We start from the raw sequence: 20,138 nt of genomic DNA, 5'->3' as shown, positions 1-20,138 counted from the left end.
TGCCCCTTTGCTGCCCCCTCCTGGTTCCTTTTGGTATTTGTTCCTTTTCTGGTTCAGGATGAGACAGGGCACCCAGGCACACCTGCAACTGTTTATCCCAGCAATATTAATATTAATAAGTCCACTTCTTAGTTTTCTGAACCCTGGCCTCTTAACACATTGTTAATCAGTGTTTGCTCTTCAGCCTGAAGAGTCCTGAACCTTGTGCTTGGTCTGTTTTCAGGCTGCTGTCTACTGAACATTTCTAATTCAAACCAAAGCTTGTAAACAAGACCACGTGACTAAAGACATCTTCTCTCATTGGCCAGGAATTACAAGGGTGGGGCAAAGCAACGTGAGGATGAATAATTGAAAAAAAAAGTGGTTTCAAGAGGTTGCATTCATCCATGGTTCAGTCCGATTGGAAACGTATGGAGACCACCTCGTAGGATGGGTCCAAGAGCAGATCCTGGTCCCATACCAGGGTCCACTTGGGTGTATTCAAAAATTCTCCAAAAATTTGTTTTGGAGAAAATAAACTCTGGTTCACTTTAAGTGAACCAAATGTGTCCAGTCTAAATAAACCCTTACACTCTCTGATAATAATTACCCACATTAATCTGCTGCACTGAAATCATAAACAGCTCAAAGATTAAGATTCAAAGAGTGTTTTTTCTTTAACTCCATAAGAGTGTAAGGCTGTAGTCTGATGTGGAGGCTGAAGAAACTCTATCCTGGTTTTATCTTTCAAATGTTAAAAAACAAAGAGACAGACCCATTGATGATTAAGTTTTAACTTCTACTTTGTTTAAATATTCCCTAAATAGTGAGGAGGGTTAGCTTAGTCTGTTTAGTTTAGTTTAGCAATCAACTACTTTATTTTATGTTTACTGGTGTGAAGCCCGTTGAGAAAACTGTGATGTAATATTGGGCTAAAAGATAAAGTTGAACACAGGAAACCAGTGACAAATATCTTTAAAATTTAGGAAAACATCATTTAGAACAAGAATTAATGACTCCTTTTCCAGATTAATATTTTACAAAACAAAACAATTAAGCATTTTATTACATGCAACAATCACGCAACAGAGAAATGCTCAAATGTACAAAAAAAAATGAAATATACTAAACCACTAAACCCGTGATATGACTAACTAAAAGCATAACTTATTTGTCTGTAATAAACTCATGAGAATGAGTGAATCTGATTTATTTTCCTTTCAGCAAGCCATAAGAATGTTGTTTGGAGTGTAGATGCACAGAGCAGAATGGCAGTATGTCCCTGTCTTTCTGCTGCTACCATTAGGGGGCGCCACAGTGAATCATCCACCTCTCCTCTCGATCCTCCTCACTCACCTTCATATCCTCCTCCTCTACATCCTAGAACCTCCTCTTTGGATAGCTCCAACATCAGCATCCTTTTACTAAATGACAAAGTAGCAATGAAACCCCTCTTTCCCAGTGGGTAGAGGGGTGGAGGGGTGATGATTAGGGCTTGTTTGGTTGACCAAAGACTGCATCTACATTCTGTCTAGAAACCAGAGGATCTTTTTGAGTCCTTCTCAGTGAAACTTCAAGGTGAGTATTTCATCATCCAGGTGAAGTTAAAGTGTTTGGAAGCAGGAGCGTCTTTCTCTAATAAGAATTCCAGCTTCTGCCTCATTGTTTTAGTGGCACAGGATGCCAAAACTCCACAGTTTGGAGACACAAAACTTCCTTTTTTTAAATTTATATCCATGTATTAATGGACTACACTAAAGAGGCAGACGAGGGTTTGACAAAGTCAGATTTGGGGAGTGGAGGAAGTTGCAATGGAGAAGGAGGTCTGTGTTTAGACCTGGGTCTGGATTTGCAGTTGAAGAGGGACAGCACTAATCCACAGCCATAAATGAAAAATAACTAACTAAATAACTAACTCAACAATATACATTTATATAATAGAAGTATTTGATAATGTCAAAATGTTTGGTAAATCATTCTTGATTGTCCTAGACTTCAGAAAAGGCACTGCAGGAGGCGACATGAACATCTCTAGTGATCCATCTGAGCCGTCAGCCAACCGTGGACCGTATTCTGCAGTACAGGAACATGGAGACCACCATGGCACATATCTGCGGGGGAGAAAACCTTCTGATAAAGCAGGCCTCTGTCACATTTGTATTGCAAAGTTGGTGTCATACCTCCAGAGCTGCTATTCCCAAAGCCACCCCGACTATAACTACACTGTTGTCATCAATCAGCTTCTTGAACTTTGAGAAGCAACCAATCACTCCCTAAAAAAAGAAAAAAGAGAGATCAACTCTAAAGTGATGAACAATTGGTTTTGGAGGATTGAATATTTGAGACATTTACCTTTGTTTCAGCCATGGTTTGGTTGCACGGTGGTTGAGGCGATGAGCAGCACTGCGGCGGGTAGCCTTTGGTCTTGTTGTAATAATCGGAGTTATTAAAGTCCGAGTAATTGTTGAACCCACAACATTGCAGCTGGGAAGAGACGGATTGTTAGAAAAAGGCTGTGAAGCAGGATGGCCCATCATCGCCTGTAATGTACCGTGGTCATGGTGGAGTTCCATAGTCCTGTCAGGTCAGGGTTTTTCCCATACTCCATCTGGATGCTGGCGACCGCATTCACGCTGGCCTTTTGTAACAGGTTATCCACCTGAGTGGCGAGTGTGCATGTGAGACCCCTCCCCTTTATGCTGCTTTCAACTTTACTGTCCGTAACTCACCAGTGGTCTGAAGGCCAGAATCACGATGGCTCCAGCAACCTCTGCGATGAAGACCAGCAGGATGATGATGAAAAACTGAGGAAGAGAGCTGATTGTTACTGGAGTTGCTGGGAGTTCTCATTACAAAACAAGTTACATAATCATTTTTGCTGTACCCAAGTAGGGGAAAGGCAGTAGTCCCCAACCCCCAGGCCGTGGACCGGTACCGGTCAGTAGGGGCCACTTGGCACTGGGCCACAGATAGAAAAAAAATGCATATACTAACTTTGATTATTTCCATTTAGTTTATTTTGTTACACTAAAAGAAGTTTGATTTTGGAAAACTTCGGGATTCTGATCACCACATCTGCCTGTCTTGACGTGTCACATGACTTTAACCCTTGTGCTATCCTATGGGGTCCAGATGACCCCATCCTTACATTGAGGTGTTATCCCTACCATGACAAAGGTGGATAAAGGTGGAGAGGATTTCATGGAATCCATGGATACCAGTGAAGATCACAAATCATTGAAGATAAAAGGTTTAGCGCACTGTCTAGTGGGTCTAGATGACCCCACTCTCAATGTTAAAGTGCCTAGGATAGCACAAGGGTTACGCAGCTGCTCGAACCATTGAGTTAGTGGCCCAAAAGCTAAAAGGCTAATAAAAACCAAACAAATGTGTTTGGTACAACACTATTTATTGTTGTACCACTTATTCTCTAATGTTTCACATATGCAGATAATAAAGATGCAGACACGATGGATTCATGTATGTGATCATATTTAGAAAATACCAGTTTTCGACTGTTGTGTCATTTTATTTTGCTTTATTTATCCATCATTTAATGTCGGATGCAGCTTAAGTGCGGTTGTTAGCATCCACTTTGACGTCTTCATCTTCATCACAAAGTTTACGTTTAAACCAGCCTCAAACATAAAGATTCAAGAAAATAAAGTAGTTCATGTATGGAAACTTGTGAAAAGGACATTTATGAATCTTCCAACAGCAAGAGGGAATCAGTCCGACATCAGTTAAGAAACTTAAGAACAGAAAATGTTCCTAATAAATACACAGCTAATCAGGATTTATGTAAAAAAACAAAATAGGATCAATCTTTTTGCCCTGAAAGATGATCTGAGACTGGGTTCAGTTCTCGTTGCCATTGAGACGTGACCAATGTTTTACTCATTAGATGATCAGTAACTTGTGAATAACTACAGACTAACTGCCCATAACGTCATTGTTCAAAGCAGTGATGCAGGGGTCGGTCTGGAAGTCACATTCAGGTCTTTTATCCCTCCATTGTGACTTTGACAAAAAAATGCAACAATTTAAATAAATAATGGGGTTTGTAATAGTTTTGGTTAAATGGTTTTCGGCTGATAAGTTTAGTCATTTAGGGGTATGTCCGAACTTCTTCACTATAGTGCACTATATTGGGCGTTTGCCATTTTGTAGTGGTGTTCCAAAATTCCAAACTCTGTGAAAAACCAGTATGCATCGATGCTCACAAGATTAACAAATATACCACAATGCATTGCATTTGAACATTTTTTTCTGGACTCATTAAAATTCATTGTTAAAATGTTTGTATTTATTTGTTTTTTTATTTTGTGAAATCAATGTCGTCATATTTGTTGTAGTGAGCATGGTGTCCAAATTACCTTTAAAATCCAGGACACCAGATAGTCCTGCACTAGATAGTTTTGTAGTAGTTAAGGAGGGGGGTGGGAATTCGGACACACAGTAGCCTATGTCTAGACTTAACATAGCAGATAACTGAGCAAAACTATAGTAAAAGGTTTAATCTACTGTTGGAAGGGTTTATTATCAGAATAATATGTTATTGCAGTATATATGTAGTTTTTTATATAGATTCTACAACAGTGTTATCATGTTTAAATATTAAATAGAAGGAGAAAAAGGATGATGGTGTATCAAAGTTATAATTACAGAAAATACCACATCTGACTTTTTGGCAATTTTAATTTAACAAAATCTGATGCAGCAGCAACATCTTATTTGACACAGGGTATGTTTTATTTTGAAAAGAACTTGTGTATGCTGCTGCTGTAGTATTAATAAAAAAATACAGTTATGATTCAAATGTAGAAAATGTTTACAAGCTGTATTTTATAAAGATTACTGGCCCCAAAAACATTTCAAAAGTGTATTTTTATAAACATTGCGTTTGGCTCTAGCTTGGTTTTCGTCAATGAGAAACTGGCCAAAAAGACTTTTTGTCATGGTTTGAGTTTGTTTTGTCTTGGTTTTTGCTTTTGTTCTTGTTCTGTCTTGTTTGGTTCTGTTTCCTGTTTTATTTTGAAAGGGTTCCTGTCTTGTCATGTCTTGAGTTTTACTTCCTTGGTCCCCATCTGCCCTGATCGTGTTCACCTGTGTCTTGTCTGCCCTGCCTGTATTTAAGTCTTGTCTCTGCCTTCCTCTTGTGCTGGTCCATTAGCTTCTGGTCATGGTGTTACGTCTTCTTGTCTTAGTGTCCTTGTTCCATGTTCTTCGCCACGCCACAGTAAGTTTTGTTTTGTTTTGTAATCCTGCTCGGCAGCGCCTTTTGTTTGTTTATTAAACCCTCTAGTCCCGAAACCGTTTTGCCTCCCGTCTCTGCGTCTGGGTCCTACCGGTTCTCGAGCCCCCCTAACCGTGACACTTTTAGTGTTAAAATTTGAAGCCCACTGTGTTAGATATGACAAAAATGCCATAAACTACCTTTTTTCTGCTTATTGTAAGTCACTACAAACTTTTCTATCAACTTGATTACTGAGCCAAACTTCCTGTTAAGCTTTATGGAAATCAATGAAAACCTATTATTATGCACACAATCAATGTTTGTAAATGTGTGTTTTAAAATGCACTCTTCCCATTTGGTCGATCGGACAGTTAAAGGTGAGTTAAAGGTGAGAAGGTTGTGAGAAAAACACATTTTGAACAATTGGGGGGAGGGTAGAGTTAGGGATGGTGGTTGGGTAGAGGTGAGTGTCGTCGGCGTAGAAGTGGAACAAAATCTTATACATGGAGGATAAGAGAAAAAAAGAATCTGAGATGGTGTCAAAAGCTGCAAGACAAGTTTGGACAAAAGACCCAACTCTACTGTTTCATCTCAGTTTCCCCTTTTTACTAATGGCCTATATTCTTCATTCGTATGAACTAAACTGACAAAAGCTGAGAGTTAATCCTTTATCTGCTTAAAGCACACATTGATTCACATATTAGCCCTCATCAAAAATCCATTTGTGCAAAAGAAATAATTTAACGGTAATGCAAAATAAAGTCATGTAATGCATTGCAAACTAATATTGTAAGATAAAGAATTACTTTTAAATAATATCTAGTAATCTCTCATGTATTAGTCTGGAAATGACTTGTAGGCACAAGTTAATTTAATATAGTGTTTGTCATGGATCTCCAAATTGAAGACCTTTTTTTAAAAATACGGATCTGGAAATGAACATTTATGCTTGTATTTATTCTCTTTATGAGCTGTCATTTTCATGTATGATTTTATGTACATATTTGTACACAAGTATCCATCTGTCCTTGTAGTGCAAAATTCTGCACCATCCATGTAGATGGTTTGAAAGTTTTAGTTTGAAGTTTTACAGGATTTTATGGGAACAATCATCAGAATTTCTGAATTTTCATATTTGTCTGGATGCACTCCCTGGTCCTCTGGTAGAAAACTTTTTTTGTTTCCCGAAATCCAATTCTTAACTCAGTAGGACCTCCCCTTTAGCTTGTACTTTTGGTAATATGCTGGACCTTTCATCACTTTATAATGAGTTTTTGGGTTCTTATCAACACCAACAGAAATCGTGACAAGTGTTGCTGCTTCAATGGACACCAGTTTGATTTTCTTGAAGAGACATAACATTTTTTTCCTTATCATGTTCCAGCAACATCAAAGGAGGAGATTGTTTTGAATTGATCTTGACTCAATAATTCCATCCATCCATCCACCCATCTATCCATTGATCGATCCATCTTCTAAACCTGCCAGTTTTTGTGAGTTCTACATCTTAATCACATAAATTCTTCTTCTAAAAATCCCTCTATTTTCTTTTTTTGTAGGAAATTAAAAAATAAAAGCTGAAACTTCATTAGATTAGATGTCATTCAAAAGTTATTATTCTTTATCAAAAAAAAAAACCTGTCCTCTCAGTGACGTGCAATCCTGCATCCTAAATCAGTTTTGGATATGAAGAAACTATTGAACAAGAAAACTTGACTTTTGGTGGAGTTGATAGCGCTTAAGAAAAAAGCCTTCCAACACAATCTCTGATCCATAACTACAACGTTAAAGTGTATGCACTAGGGAAGTTAATAAAACAAAAGCTTTTGACATTAACAAAAATGTTGTAAAGGCCCAGGCAGCAGCTTACCAGCAGCAACATGCACTTGTTCTCCTTTGAGGCTCCACAGCAGCCTAGGAAGCCAATGAGGACCAGCAGTGCACCTATAGCGATCAGCAAGTAACCCACGTTGAGGACCTGATTAAACTCTGATGGAGCATCTGGAAGTTTCCCAAGGAAGCCGAGGATGGAGCTGCTGTCCACTTTCACCCAGATGCCCACTCCAAGTATGGCGGCACCTGCAAGCTGCAGGAAGAAGAAATTAAAATAAGAGGAGAAACCTCCAAACATCAGCAACACATTTGTATGTTGGTGTGAGACCAGAAAAAGAGCTGCTTCTGTAAAGTTCAGAGTGGAAAAAAGTGAATAGATCAGTCTTTGACCTGCTAAACAAATTGACTCTATTTATAGACTCTTAGCGATGAAAAGAGGATCTGTGCCGTTAAACCGGTATTTCTGTTAAATTACAGTTGTGTACACAAAGAGCACCTGGCTAAAAGCAATTTAATCTCTACATCCAAAGGGGACATTACACCTATCCTTGAAGTCCTACTCCAATCAGTTTTTGATCTATTTTAAGGGCGCTATCCTAGTGGTCTTTAATGAATTAGAACATTTTTAGTCCAAAAAAAAACATGTTGTTTTCTAGGACATAGTTTCTGCAGAGCAGCAAGGGTTCGTTAAAAATTCATCCCTGAGTTGTGGGAAATACCGTTCCTGGGGCCTGTTTCAGAAAGGAGGTTCAACCAACTCTGAGGTTAAACTTGAACTCTGAGTTGGTCAATCGAGAGATTAACAACTCTGAGTTTTCTGTTTCAGAGAAGCTGATCGGAGTTAGGTCAATCAACTCTGAGTGGACTGATTCGGAGGTAAGCGTGCGCACCGTGACTAAAAGAAGCCATTATCAATGGAGCGCAGATATTACGAGTCACCATGGCAACCGTGGAAAAAAAGAGGTCTGCGTATTTTTCGCCAGCTGGACTTGACGTGCTGCTGCAGAGTTACAGTGACTATGAGCACATATTCCAGAAGAAAAGCAACACCGCTGCATCTGCAAAACAGAGACAGTTAGCGTGGAAAACATAGCTGCTCAAGTTAATGCCTAAGTTTGCATTTAAATCATTGTTATAAATTATTGGCTGTAATAACTTTTTAAATAGCGTAAGGTGTGAAATAAAAATGGCAATATTTAGGTGTACTTTTGAAGTGTTATTCCTGGTGTAATTGCATGAAATGCTGCATAGTGTACAGAACCAATCTGGGGGAAAAATGCATTTAACGTCGGTAATGTTTAGAGGACTTTATTGTTAACCTTCCCCTCTTGCAAACGTTGGTCAGTTTAATATTAATACATGCAATTGTGTTTTTAAAAGTGAACTTTTGTCTACCCTTGTATTGATCAAGTGGTATAGGTTTATATGGGATTAAGAAAGTAAGCAGTACTAGCAAATTGTGTTTCCTAAAAGTAATTGTTACATTAATCTAATTCAGTGTCCCTGATTTCCTTTTCATGTAGATGCAATCCTGCAGGAATTAAAAGAACATGGCAGCAGCTAAAAATGAAGTATAAAAACATAATTCAATCAGGTCAAATTTGAGCATGTCATGGATGTAGGCTTGTTTGACAATATTTGACATATGAAACATCTACATAGCAATACATATCTAATGTTGTTTTCATTGTATACATGTAATTGACTGCAACGAAAAGCGGTAACGCTCAAACAAAAACATATGGGGAAATGACAAAAAATCGAGTCTAGGTCTCAAAATCCTCGCACGACGTAAATGTAATTCTCTACGAATTAATGCAGCCTCCTCGTCTATTGGTTCCTCCAAAAAAGGACAAGCCATTCTTGTCACTTGTCTCTGTGTGACGGACATGTGGGCAATGAAGGTTAAAGCAAAAGATACTGCTTCGTCTTTAAAAAGGGGAAGGGACCGGCAGAAACCTTGAGTTTAGAGAATAAAACCTGCTCCCGACCAGGTTAGGTTCACAGCGTAAGTAACCATGGACACTGACTCAGAGTATAAGTTACCACTCTTTCAGAAACGGGTTTGACTTACTCTGCTTTCTCTGGTTTAACAAACCTCCCATTCTGAAACGGAAAACCCAGGGTTTCCCTGATTTCAGGGTTAACGCGCTCAGAGTTTACACTTAACCGCCCCTGGTACCTATAACCTACAACTGAGAGGTGGCTGTTTACTCTCTCCCTCTAGCCTGCAGCCCCTCACACCCCCAACCTAACATTAGCGGTGCAACAAAAACGGTAAGCGACATTGGAGCTGTTCAGCCGTTCAGTTTTGATCCATATTCCAGCTCAGACGAGGAAAACAAAGACGTACATGGATCTATCGTGGATGAACCGGATTGGAGCATTTCTGCATCACAAGTACGGTCTTTTTCCAACATTTGTTCATCTGCTCCTGATTCACAGCGATTTGAAAAACAAAATACGCAGAAATGTCATTTTAAGCTTCATTTTCTTTATCAATGACCTCTGTGTTCAGAAAAGAATCCCATAGGAACCCTTTAAAAACACCAAAATTATATTCTCAATCAATCATTCCTCACTATCTGTAATTTGTCCACTTTATATTGTCAGAATCTACTCATTTACACTTTGATTTATGGTGTTCTTGTCGTATAAGCCCGGGAGCGTTCCACCTCTTTAGTTGTTCTTTTGATTTTTCTTCTGGATTTTAAAGCCCTTTAAGTTTCCTTTTCCTTTAAATTTTTTGAACCAATCTGCTTTCAACACGTTCATTTATGTTAACATATTATATTTTGTTCATTTTCCAGATTTTGTTTATAATTGGCTGTTACGAGATTTCAAAAAATAAAAAAATGTTATCAATATGTCTAAAAAGATATGTCTGAGTTTAAAATTCAAGAACTGCAGCAAACTTCCATAAAATCAATTTCCTTTTTTTGATAAATGATTAGCATTATTTTTATAACTACATCCTTTATTTATAGAGGATATTCCTTTGAGACTCTGAATCTTCTTTACAAACCTGTTTTACTAAAATAACATCAGCGTTAATAAAGCCTAAAACATAACCATCACCCTATTAACTGTTGTTTTTTAGCTTCTTGGTATAATTATTTTTATTTAGGCACTTTTTTGCAAATGCTTTTCCTTTTTTGGCATTATTTGAATTTAAAAAAGAAACATTAATGGGTGTAGCATTGTTTTTCCCCTAGTAACCTTCATCTCAGCCAGTCCCACCATCACAATTTCAAGATTTTTTTTTTTTCTTTTTAAATTCAAAACTGATGGAAAATCCATTCCAATAGTATTTTTTCCATTCAAATGGATCCCGCTGGGATGTGACAAGCTCATTTCATGCTGAGTCTCCAGGGGAAAAAAATATGAAACCCGCTGATTTGCATATTTTTGCACATGATTCGTGACACAGCTCTCAGGAACACAGGAAGCTGGGGGAGCACTTACGAAGATGATGCCGTTAAAGATGAACATCATAATCTTGAGAAAACCAAAACACCCCATCTCTGTAGAGGTCTGTCTCACCTGTAGTGGAGGGGGGATAAAAACAGGTTGAAACATCTCAGTTTGAACATAAATTCGTCACGCTGAGGTGGATCGACTATAACATTGTGAATTGCAAATGAGCTGTTTGCTGTGCCGTTTCCTTGGTAGTAGAGGAAGGGAACTACCGTCTCAGTTCTTCACATTTGATCCAGGTAATAATTCATCAACGGGGAAAAGCCCTTTCTCGAGACAAAGCAAAGAAGGAAGCTGCCCTCTTCTGCTTCCCATAAACCATGTCAAATCATGTCTTCTAACATTATCTTATGTTTCAGAGTCTATTCAGCTCTTCTTCTTTTATACATGGTCCGTGTGGAACACTAACCCTTTGTGTGGTCGGACAAAACAAAAACAGTGACAAAGCATAAGTGGGCGGTGAACATTGCCATCATATCGCTGCTCCACATCTACCAGACTCACCTGGATCAGGAAGTGCGTGTTGGTTTCATCAAGCCCCAGTACGGTCTTACAGTCAGCTCATCTAGTTAATCATACAACTGGGATGCTGTCAGTTGCCTTGACTCCCCCAAAACTCCCACTATCATTTCACAGAAGACAGCTTTTCCTGCTTCAGCACTTGAACTGTGAAGTCTACAAGTCAGCTCGGTGATGTGTTAACAATACTCACATGCAAAACTGTTAAAAAAAGAAAAAAAAAAGAGAAAGGCAAAAGAAAGTGGAGCTGGGCTCTAACAAACAAGCTTTCCACCCATAACACAGAGGAGCAGATCTCAAAGGGCTTCATTCAGGGAAATAATGCCAGGTGGCTCTCAGCAGACAAAGGATCACTGTCATTTGGATTTTCATATCTCTCACAAGAAACCAACATTTTAATCAGCTTAAAAACCAAAGCAAAGTCAAGGTTTTTAGCCCTTTTACCTTACCTGAAACAAAGCTGTGAGACTTCTGCGTTGGTCACAGGTGAAAAAAAAGGTTGAAAATATATTAAAGAAACACAAAATTCTGTGGCAGATAAACCAAAATATTATCCAGAGGCTGCTCCGTTCTGGTGTCTGTAGGACAAGCGCTCAGAGACCTTTTCAGCAAACTGCACTTATTTAAAGCCTGCCGGCTGGTTCAAGCGAACAGGGAGGGAAGATGAGTTGTGGGTGTGACCACAGCTGACTTCACCATGGAGCTGGAGGCCAGCGAGTGGGAGTGAAAAGGAGGGGGCGGATCCCTGGTTACACCTGCACAGAATACCTGCGTCCGGCTTGAAAAGCCCTCCCCCCAAAAGCAGGACGTAGAATTTTCCATTTTGACAGGATGCAGTCCTCCTCTGTGATTTCAGAGGCAGCTTCTCTGCAGCAGCTTGGGAAATTAACTCATGTAGTCAAAATATATGCAAAAACAGAAAATATCCTCAGCAGCTATGAAAAAATAAAAATAAAAAATAGAGCTCTGTGAGAAAGATGCTGACTCAATGAAGTTACCACTAACACACGCAGAGACACGTTTCCGGGGTTCTGGAGAGCCTCGCTCAGGCGTGGGCTGACTCATCATCCATTCAAATGAACACAAGTGCGGCCACTCTTTCACCACTGAAACCAGGTTACAACAGATAGTTTTAAGTTATCGTAAGTGGCTTTTTAAAACTACACAACAATCAAGATCGCAAGTGAAAACTCCCCTCCAGTGACAAAAGTTTGCATAATGAGTTTTTACCTCCCCAATTGTAAACACAAGTGATGAACGAGCCTTTATTTGGCTGTGAGGTCATTTTTCACGTCGGTGACCAGGCAGAAAGATAAATAGTTATGGAAAGTTGTGGCTTATTCTAAGCAGAAGAATGAGGTGAGCCAATATGAGACCTTCAAGTGTGGAAAAAAAGCACGAATCAGATGGATTTCACGTTTAGCTTGGGTTAAAAGTGTTCAGAGTAATAAAAAAGACAACGTCTGTAAGAGACATCTACCCTTTTTCTCCCCAATGTTTTAGAAAATAGCATTAAAAACTTTGACAGACTGACTATATTTCTATAAAAAACATGACATGGTGAGAATATTAAGCACATTGATTTCTAAAAATCCTCATAAAGCAGTGAATACGCTTAAGTGGAATGCTACTAGACAAAATACAAGCTAATGCAAGTTTATCATTGACTTTAATTATTACTATTTACAGACTTTTAATGAACGCTTATGGAAAACAGAAAAAAGAACAGTCAGGATATAAAATCTCAGCGTTCATAATTAAAACTTCTATAAAAATTCACAAAAAATTTTGTAATAAAATGTTAACGTGTTGGAGTGACTGACCACATTTCTTTTTAAATCCTCCTGAGCTCAACTACAAAGAATTCAACTTCCTTGAAGGGGAGTTTTAGCAATTTTACAGTCAAGCTTTACTAATCAGAACAGAACTAACCTTAGCTTCATCATAAGTCACCCAAAAGCCTTATTTTAGAACAGCCTCCACACACACCCACATGAGGAACATCGGTTCTCTTACTAATGCAAATCTTTTTCTTTTTTTTTAACTAGCAGATTTTGTTTCGTGTCTAGTAAAAGCAGCTGAAGACTTAATACTTTTCGATAATTGTCTCAGTACTTCACATTTATTACATTTCGTTCAAACTCTAGCGTCATCTGTGAAGCGCAGAAAACCGACAAATCTTGCATTAAATGTTTAATCTATTTATGTAATTCATTTCGGGACATTTTTACCTGACAACGCTTGAAAAGCAGAGTGGAATGTCTAATCACTCACCTTGTGAAAATCCCAATTCTGTTTGTTGTGTTGCTTAGAAGGACACACAACCTATTTGTCAAGATGCCCAAGACGTGTGTTTTAGGGTGTGAAAGTTGGCGATACTTCAGAGCAGGGACTCATTTCTGGTTTCAAATTGCATTTATACCAGCCAGCAGTGGATGCGGTTTATTTTTCGTAACTGCTGGCGGTAAAGATTTTGGTTGTTTGGGCTGCTTCACTGAGGACATACAGGTACACAGTAAAAACAGGAGTGTTGATGCAACACTTAAAGACTTTGTTTTAACTCTGAGCCAGATAACATATGGTCCTTCTCTACACAGTGATAAAGTGACACTGAGCATAGTGTTGAATTTGTCAGAGTTAACACAACTCTATTCTGTGTTATGAGTTGACACTATCTATACATTTTTATTTCTAAAAAGTAGGGGTGATGGAAAAAATCGTTTTTGTGATATATCGCTATAGTTCATTTGGCGATACTCAAATGCTGTCAAGTTGATATTTATTCAATTATTTTTGAGGGTCCTTCTGTGTCTGACTTTTGTTTTCCACTTAAACCTCCGAACGCTAGTTGGCAGCAGAGAAAACGGAGCCTCTTTGAGCAGCTCTACACCACAAAATAACTATAAAGTCTCAGTGAAGCAGCTTTTTTCGTTGTTATGAGACATGCACTACTTGGTTTTTACTTAGGATGTTTTCCGAACCTAAACTCTGTGCCATTTTGCTGCCAGTATCAGATATAAACGCGGACTGTGTTGCTAGCGGCTCAGATAAGAACGAGTGAAGCACTGCAGCTGCACAGCGGCTAAAACACAGGGAAAAAAGGCTGTCGGCAAAGCGGGCCAAAGTTCTGCAGAACATCCCAGCAATAGATTCTAGTTCAGAGACCAGATGGGTCAGAGTGATGAGTACAACGCTCTGACAAAAGCCCAACGCCATGGCGATGAGCGGTGAAATCCGTGTTTACTTACGCGTTTGAGAAAAATGAAGCTGTAGTTACAGTGCAGACTGTGATGTAAACAAAGCTTCTTCGCCACATTAAAGTGTCTCCTTCATCCTGTTATGCTGCCTCATCATCACTGTATTGTTCCTGGAAAGAATTGGTGTGTTCTTTTTTTTGTACTTTATTTAGTTGAATCAACTCCCCCCAACTACAAACATGAATCGGAAATACGAGAAAATAAAAAGGGTGGAGGCGTTTCTGCACTGTTTAGAGATAATATTGCAACCCGCAGACTATCATTTGGTGTGTTTTCATCATTTGAGTATGTGTCCTTTAAGATTGAGCTAAAACAAACTCCTCCCTTACTCTGCATAGTTATGTACAAACCTCCTCAGCACAGCCAAAGTTTTATTGATGATTTCACTGAAATGCTCTCAGTTGTGTGCACAGACTTTGATGGTCTAGTCATTACAGGTGATTTTAATGTTCATGTTGATAATGTCAATGACAGAAATGCAAAAGAGCTCAATGCTGTCCTTGAAACCTTTGGTCTAATTCAGCATGTGAGTTGCCCCACCCACAGCAGAGGGCACACTCTGGACCTGCTCATCACAAGGGGGGTTATTATTTACAATGTCAGTGTGGTTGATGTCGCCCTCTCTGATCATTTCTGTGTATTCTTTGACCTGTCTGTTGCTCCCAAACCACCGCCTGGCCCTGCAGTTGTCCAAAGGAGACAAATAAATGAGAGCACTAGGGCACAGTTTGTAGAAATGATAAACCCTGAAAACGTCTCTGGTGCCAATGTTGATGAAATGCTGAATTCTGTTACTTCTAGCATCTTGAATGTTCTGGATGCCATTGCCCCTATGAAAGTTAAATTGAGAAAACATAGACAGAAAGCTCCCTGGAGGAATGATGATCTAGTCAGGGCACAGAAACAACAGTGCCGCAGAGCCGAGCGAAAGTGGCGCAAGTCAAAACTCCAGGTTCATTATGAAATGTATAAGGGGGAGTTGTACGCTTACAACCAGATCTTATGCAGAACAAGGGAAAGGTACTTCTCTGAAATAATTGGAAGTTGCAGCAGCAACTCTCGTATCCTGTTCACAACATTTAACAGATTAACTAACCCTCCAACCCAGCTACCAATAGAACTGGTTTGTACACCCAAATGTAATGAGTTTGCTGTATTTTTCAATGACAAGGTTCAGGGCATTAAAAAAGCCATCAACTCCACAACACATATAACTATCCAACGGCCACCTACTCACTCTAAGCTGACTCACTTTGTACCTGTCACTGACCAAATTGTCCAAGAGACCATCACCCGTCTGAGCTCGTCTACATGCTGCCTTGATGTGTTACCCACTAGATTTCTAAAGTCTGTCTTGAACAGTGTGTTGCCATCAATTACTCAAATAGTTAACATGTCTCTTCAATCTGGAATATTTCCAGAGGCCTTAAAAACTGCAGTCATTAAACCCCTCCTGAAAAAGAGCGGTCTTGATCCCACTGTACTGAATAATTACAGACCTATCTCTAATCTGCCATTTTTAGGAAAAGTCCTTGAAAAAGTTGTCTACCAACAGCTCACTGACTTTCTCTTATTAAACAATTCGTTTGATGTTTTCCAGTCAGGTTTTAGACCCCATCATAGCACAGAAACTGCTCTTATCAAGGTAACCAATGACATCCGCCTGAACACTGATGATGGAAAAGTCTCTGTCTTGATCCTACTAGACCTGAGCGCTGCCTTTGATACTGTTGATCATGGGATCCTTTTGCACAGACTCCAAGACTGGGTTGGCATCTCTGGATCTGCCCTAAGTTGGCTCAAGTCTTATCTGGAAGACAGGAAATATTTTGTTGAAATTGGGAGTTGTGTCTCAGACTACATGGGCTTGAATTGTGGTGTGCCCCAGGGATCGATCCTGGGACCCCTTCTGTTCAACCTCTACATGCTGCCACTAGGGCAGTTAATACGCAGTAATAACATTTCTTATCACAACTATGCAGATGATACTCAGATCTATGTGTCACTGACAACAGGTGAATATGGGCCAGTGGATTCACTCAACCACTGCCTCCAACAGATCAGCGCGTGGATGCAGGACAACTTTCTCCAGCTAAACTCAGACAAGACCGAAGTTATTGTTTTTGGCCCACAGAAACAAAGAGAAATTGTCAGCAGCTACCTTCATTCTCTGTCTCTTAAACCCTCAAATCAAGTCAGAAATCTAGGGGTAATCATGGACTCTGACCTGAACTTTAACAGCCATATCAAGTCAGTAACATCAGCGACATTTTACCACCTGAAAAACATTGCCAAAATCAAAAACATAATCTCAAAGCGAGACCTGGAGATACTTATTCATGCATTTGTCTCCGGTAGGTTAGACTACTGTAACGGCCTGCTCACCGGCCTCTCCAAACGAGCTGTAAAACAGCTTCAGTACATCCAGAATGCTGCTGCTCGAGTCCTGACCAGAACCAGGAAGTATGATCACATTAGTCCTGTGCTCAGGTCTCTGCACTGGCTCCCTGTACCTGAAAGAATAGACTTCAAAGCAGCTCTGCTTGTGTACAAGTCTCTCCATGGCCGAGCACCAAAGTGCATCTCTGACATGTTAGTGCCATATGAACCATCTCGTACTCTGAGGACCTCAGGGGCCGGCCTCCTGTTGATTCCCAGAGTCAGAACTAAACAAGGGGAATCAGCGTTTCAATATTCTGCAGCTAAAATCTGGAACAGCCTCCCTGAAGGCGTAAGACAGGCCTCTTCTGTGTTCATGTTCAAATCTAGACTTAAAACATTTCTGTTTAGCCGTGTATATGACTGAAAGGTCCTATCTGCACTTTTCTTTCCTTCCTTTCTTTTTAAATCTTTTTTTTCTTCTTCTTTTCTTTTAAAGTAAATTTTATGTTGATTATTTCTATGATGTATTGTGATTTTAATGCATTTTTCTGTTTTGTGAAGCACCTTGAATTACTTTGTGTACGAATTGTGCTATACAAATAAACTTGCCTTGCCTTGCCTTGCCTTATTTTTGAAGCACCGTTTAGGATCCCGAACTGTTTAAAAATACTGGAGAAGCTACAGTAATGTTGAAAATAAACAAAACTTTATTTCCTCAATCCAACTTTTAGAACCTTATCAGTTAAGGCACATTCATTCTATAATTTTCTATGGATGAAATCAGACAATGTTGGCTGTTCCCTTTAAGAACAAATACATTTTAACTTACCAAAATAAAAGCACTATGAATTTGCTTGGGTAAAAGCAACTTATATATGAGATACAGTTGTAGTGCTTAACATTGTGATCATTAAATAAAGGTAATTTTACAATTTTATTAAAATGAAAGACATATTAATACTCAGGTAGAATTTTTTCTAGGTCCTATTTTCATTTTTTTTTTTAAATGTTCCAGTACAATACCAGGATACTTATTGTAAAGCCAGAATCTTGCCAATACAAACCGTTACTAAAAAGTTTTGAATGATCCCCACAGAGTTATTTTTACTCTGCGCATTTTAACTCTGAGCATTAACACCTACATTTGGAAAATGGCTGTGAGGCCTTACACTTGCTGTTATTGTAATGACTCTAAAAGAGTCAAATCGGTTTGACTACGAAGATATGACGCTGGGAAATGTGCTAATTTCAGTCTTGGAGTCATAACTCTCAGTGCTCAAGGATTTCATTCCTGACTCATCAGGAGTGGAGATTCATCCTCAGAAGCTTCAAGTCTTTAAAAAAATGCACAAGAATCAAAGAAGTTGCACACCAACAAATTTCCCCTAAAAAATGATTCCATGACTTCCTTCAAGCCTTCAAAACCACTGTGTGCCTTAAATCGGAAGACCTGTAACAACTTGGGATGGGTAGAGGATGAAGCGGTCCAGCAGGATGTAATGTGGAGCTTTGAACCTAAACAAGTTGAAACAAACTGTTCTTCATACCTTTATCATGGAATTCTTGCAACTTATAGTTAAAACAAACATTTTATAACCAGAAGTTGTCATTAAACAGCCTGTGGGGACTTACCTGCAACAGTTGATGTTCCTCACCTGATCCTGGAGACAAAAAAGAACAAACAAGTCTTTTTCACAAGTCCCAAATGTCAAGCTTCAAGTCCTGGTGAGACTTGACTGTCCAAGTCTGGAGTCCAAGTCCCGGTCTTTAAATGAAGACCAGCCATATCAGTATGGTTCTCCCCACACCTCCTCCAGAAAGGCGACATCACAGCGTGAAAAGCAACCCACACTCCACCCCCTAGTCTAAAACAGCTTCTTTCCTGCAGTCATGTAGCTGCTGAAGTGGAGATGTTCTGCAGAAACAGGAACTGTGGCGGTTTCTTCAGTGTCACACTAATGCAGAACCTCAAGAAGATATAGAGTAAAAACGTAAGTGTTAATGCAACACTTTTGCATTAATGCAACACACTTTATCTTAACTCTGAGCCAGTGAACATATGGTCCTTATCTACACAGGGTGATGGTGACACTAAAGACATAGTGTGGAATTTTCAGAGTTAACATAACTCTTTTGGGTTTTAATAGTTGACACTGTCAGTACAACTTTATCACTAAAAAGTGTTAAATAACCCCCAAAGTGTCATTTTTACCCATTCCAACTCCGAGCATCAACCCTGGTGCTGTCTTATGGGGTCCAGATGACCCCACCCATACATTGCTGTGTTATCCCTACCACGACAAAGGTGGATAAAGGTGGAGAGGATTTTATGGAGTCCATGGACACCAGTGAAGATCACAAATCATTAAAGAAAAAAGGTTCAACACACTGTCTAGTGGGTCTAGATGACCCAACCCCAATGTTAAAGTGCCTAGGATAGCACAAGGGATAAACAAATAAATAGCCCAAATAAAGTTGCTGCGCAGCATCTTTCTGTTTACGAATTCTCCCCATTTAGTGTCTCTGTGCCTCAAGAAGATGGAAACCTCTGGCTAAACATAGCCAGCACAGATACAGTAAAGTCTCTGGACGGCCATCATCCAAAACTGCTTGTTTAAGAAGGACTTGATAGGGAAAAAAAAGACTTTGCAGTGTAAGATTGCATTATATCAATCCAAAAAATGAACGTTGATGGTGTGTAGTATTTTTAGGATTTGAAAATGTTCTCTTTTTCATTTCATTGCTTGAAGTTAATCCGTCAGCCCTGCTCTCTTCCACAGCTTTTGCTATCCACCAGCCATGTCAGCCTAGCTAGACATCACTTTTGTAAACATGTCATTCTCAAAGGATACGATTCTCGTATTCTTCTGGTTCAAAGGGTTATTGAAAGGACACTAGTTGATTTTTAACCCTCTCTTTCCTGTTCTTGTTTCTGTTTGCAGTAAAACAAGGTTTTTCCCCATTTTCCCTACTTTGCATTCACACACATCATGCTTTCAATGATTGACAGTACTTCTAATTAGTCTTTCAAAATATGCACGGTAGAACAAAATGGGAAAAGAAACTTGCTTCGGGCATATGGTTCTGTATGAATACTGCGCAAGAAAACACAATGTTTTAACTTTTAATGTAATCTGAAATTGTTGAGGGCAAATGAATACCATTGGTTTCCACAGATAGGTCCTTCTCCAGCTGACAAAGAATATCTATTCAGTTTCATAGAACCTCAACCTTTTGGATGCTATTGTTTATTCCTGAGTTTTTTGTCTTCCTTGATAACTTGTGAGATAAAATTCCCTTTTTTGTGTTCAGATTTTGACATATACAGCATCAGCAAGTGTCATAAAAATATTACACATTAAAAAAATGCAGAGGCAGTGGGCTGGTGTAGGTTTGGTCATAGTCCCCCAGCTCAGCCCAGTGAATCAGAAGGTGGCGCCCCTGCCTTTTCTGGT

At 39.3% G+C, this 20,138-nt stretch overlaps 1 protein-coding gene across 3 annotated transcripts; it reads right to left on the bottom strand.

Annotated features, from left to right (window-relative positions):
* Positions 1-937: 937 nt before the first annotated feature.
* Positions 938-18,471, bottom strand: LOC101164063 (tetraspanin-1). Of its 3 annotated transcripts, none has more exons than XM_023957760.1 (8): positions 18,316-18,471; positions 10,514-10,591; positions 7,086-7,301; positions 2,709-2,783; positions 2,531-2,638; positions 2,332-2,463; positions 2,160-2,252; positions 938-2,090 (listed from the first exon to the last, which is right to left on the bottom strand). In XM_023957760.1, exons 2-8 carry the CDS (start codon positions 10,568-10,570, stop codon positions 2,031-2,033), a joined length of 741 nt encoding a protein of 246 aa, XP_023813528.1. In that variant the 5' UTR covers positions 10,571-10,591; positions 18,316-18,471; the 3' UTR covers positions 938-2,030. The 3 variants fall into 3 exon arrangements, with proteins under 3 accessions (XP_023813528.1, XP_004072040.1, XP_023813529.1); XM_004071992.4 differs by lacking the exon at positions 18,316-18,471 and adding an exon at positions 11,494-12,030; XM_023957761.1 differs by lacking the exon at positions 18,316-18,471 and adding an exon at positions 11,030-11,471.
* Between the last annotated feature and the right edge of the window lie 1,667 nt (positions 18,472-20,138).

This window comes from Oryzias latipes, chromosome 8 (genome assembly GCF_002234675.1).
Source record: "Oryzias latipes chromosome 8, ASM223467v1".
Lineage (NCBI taxonomy): Eukaryota > Metazoa > Chordata > Actinopteri > Beloniformes > Adrianichthyidae > Oryzias > Oryzias latipes.
This window is presented reverse-complemented; position numbering and strand designations above follow the sequence as displayed.

Coding starts and splice junctions, on each gene's coding strand:
- LOC101164063 (XM_023957760.1), bottom strand. CDS start 10,570: ATGGGGTGTTTTGGTTTTCTCAAGATTATGATGTTCATCTTTAACGGC. Junction 2,464..2,530: donor GGAACTCCACCATGACCACG/GTACATTACAGG, acceptor GTCTCTTCCCAG/CTGCAATGTTGTGGGTTCAA. Junction 2,253..2,331: donor AAACCATGGCTGAAACAAAG/GTAAATGTCTCA, acceptor TTCTTTTTTTAG/GGAGTGATTGGTTGCTTCTC.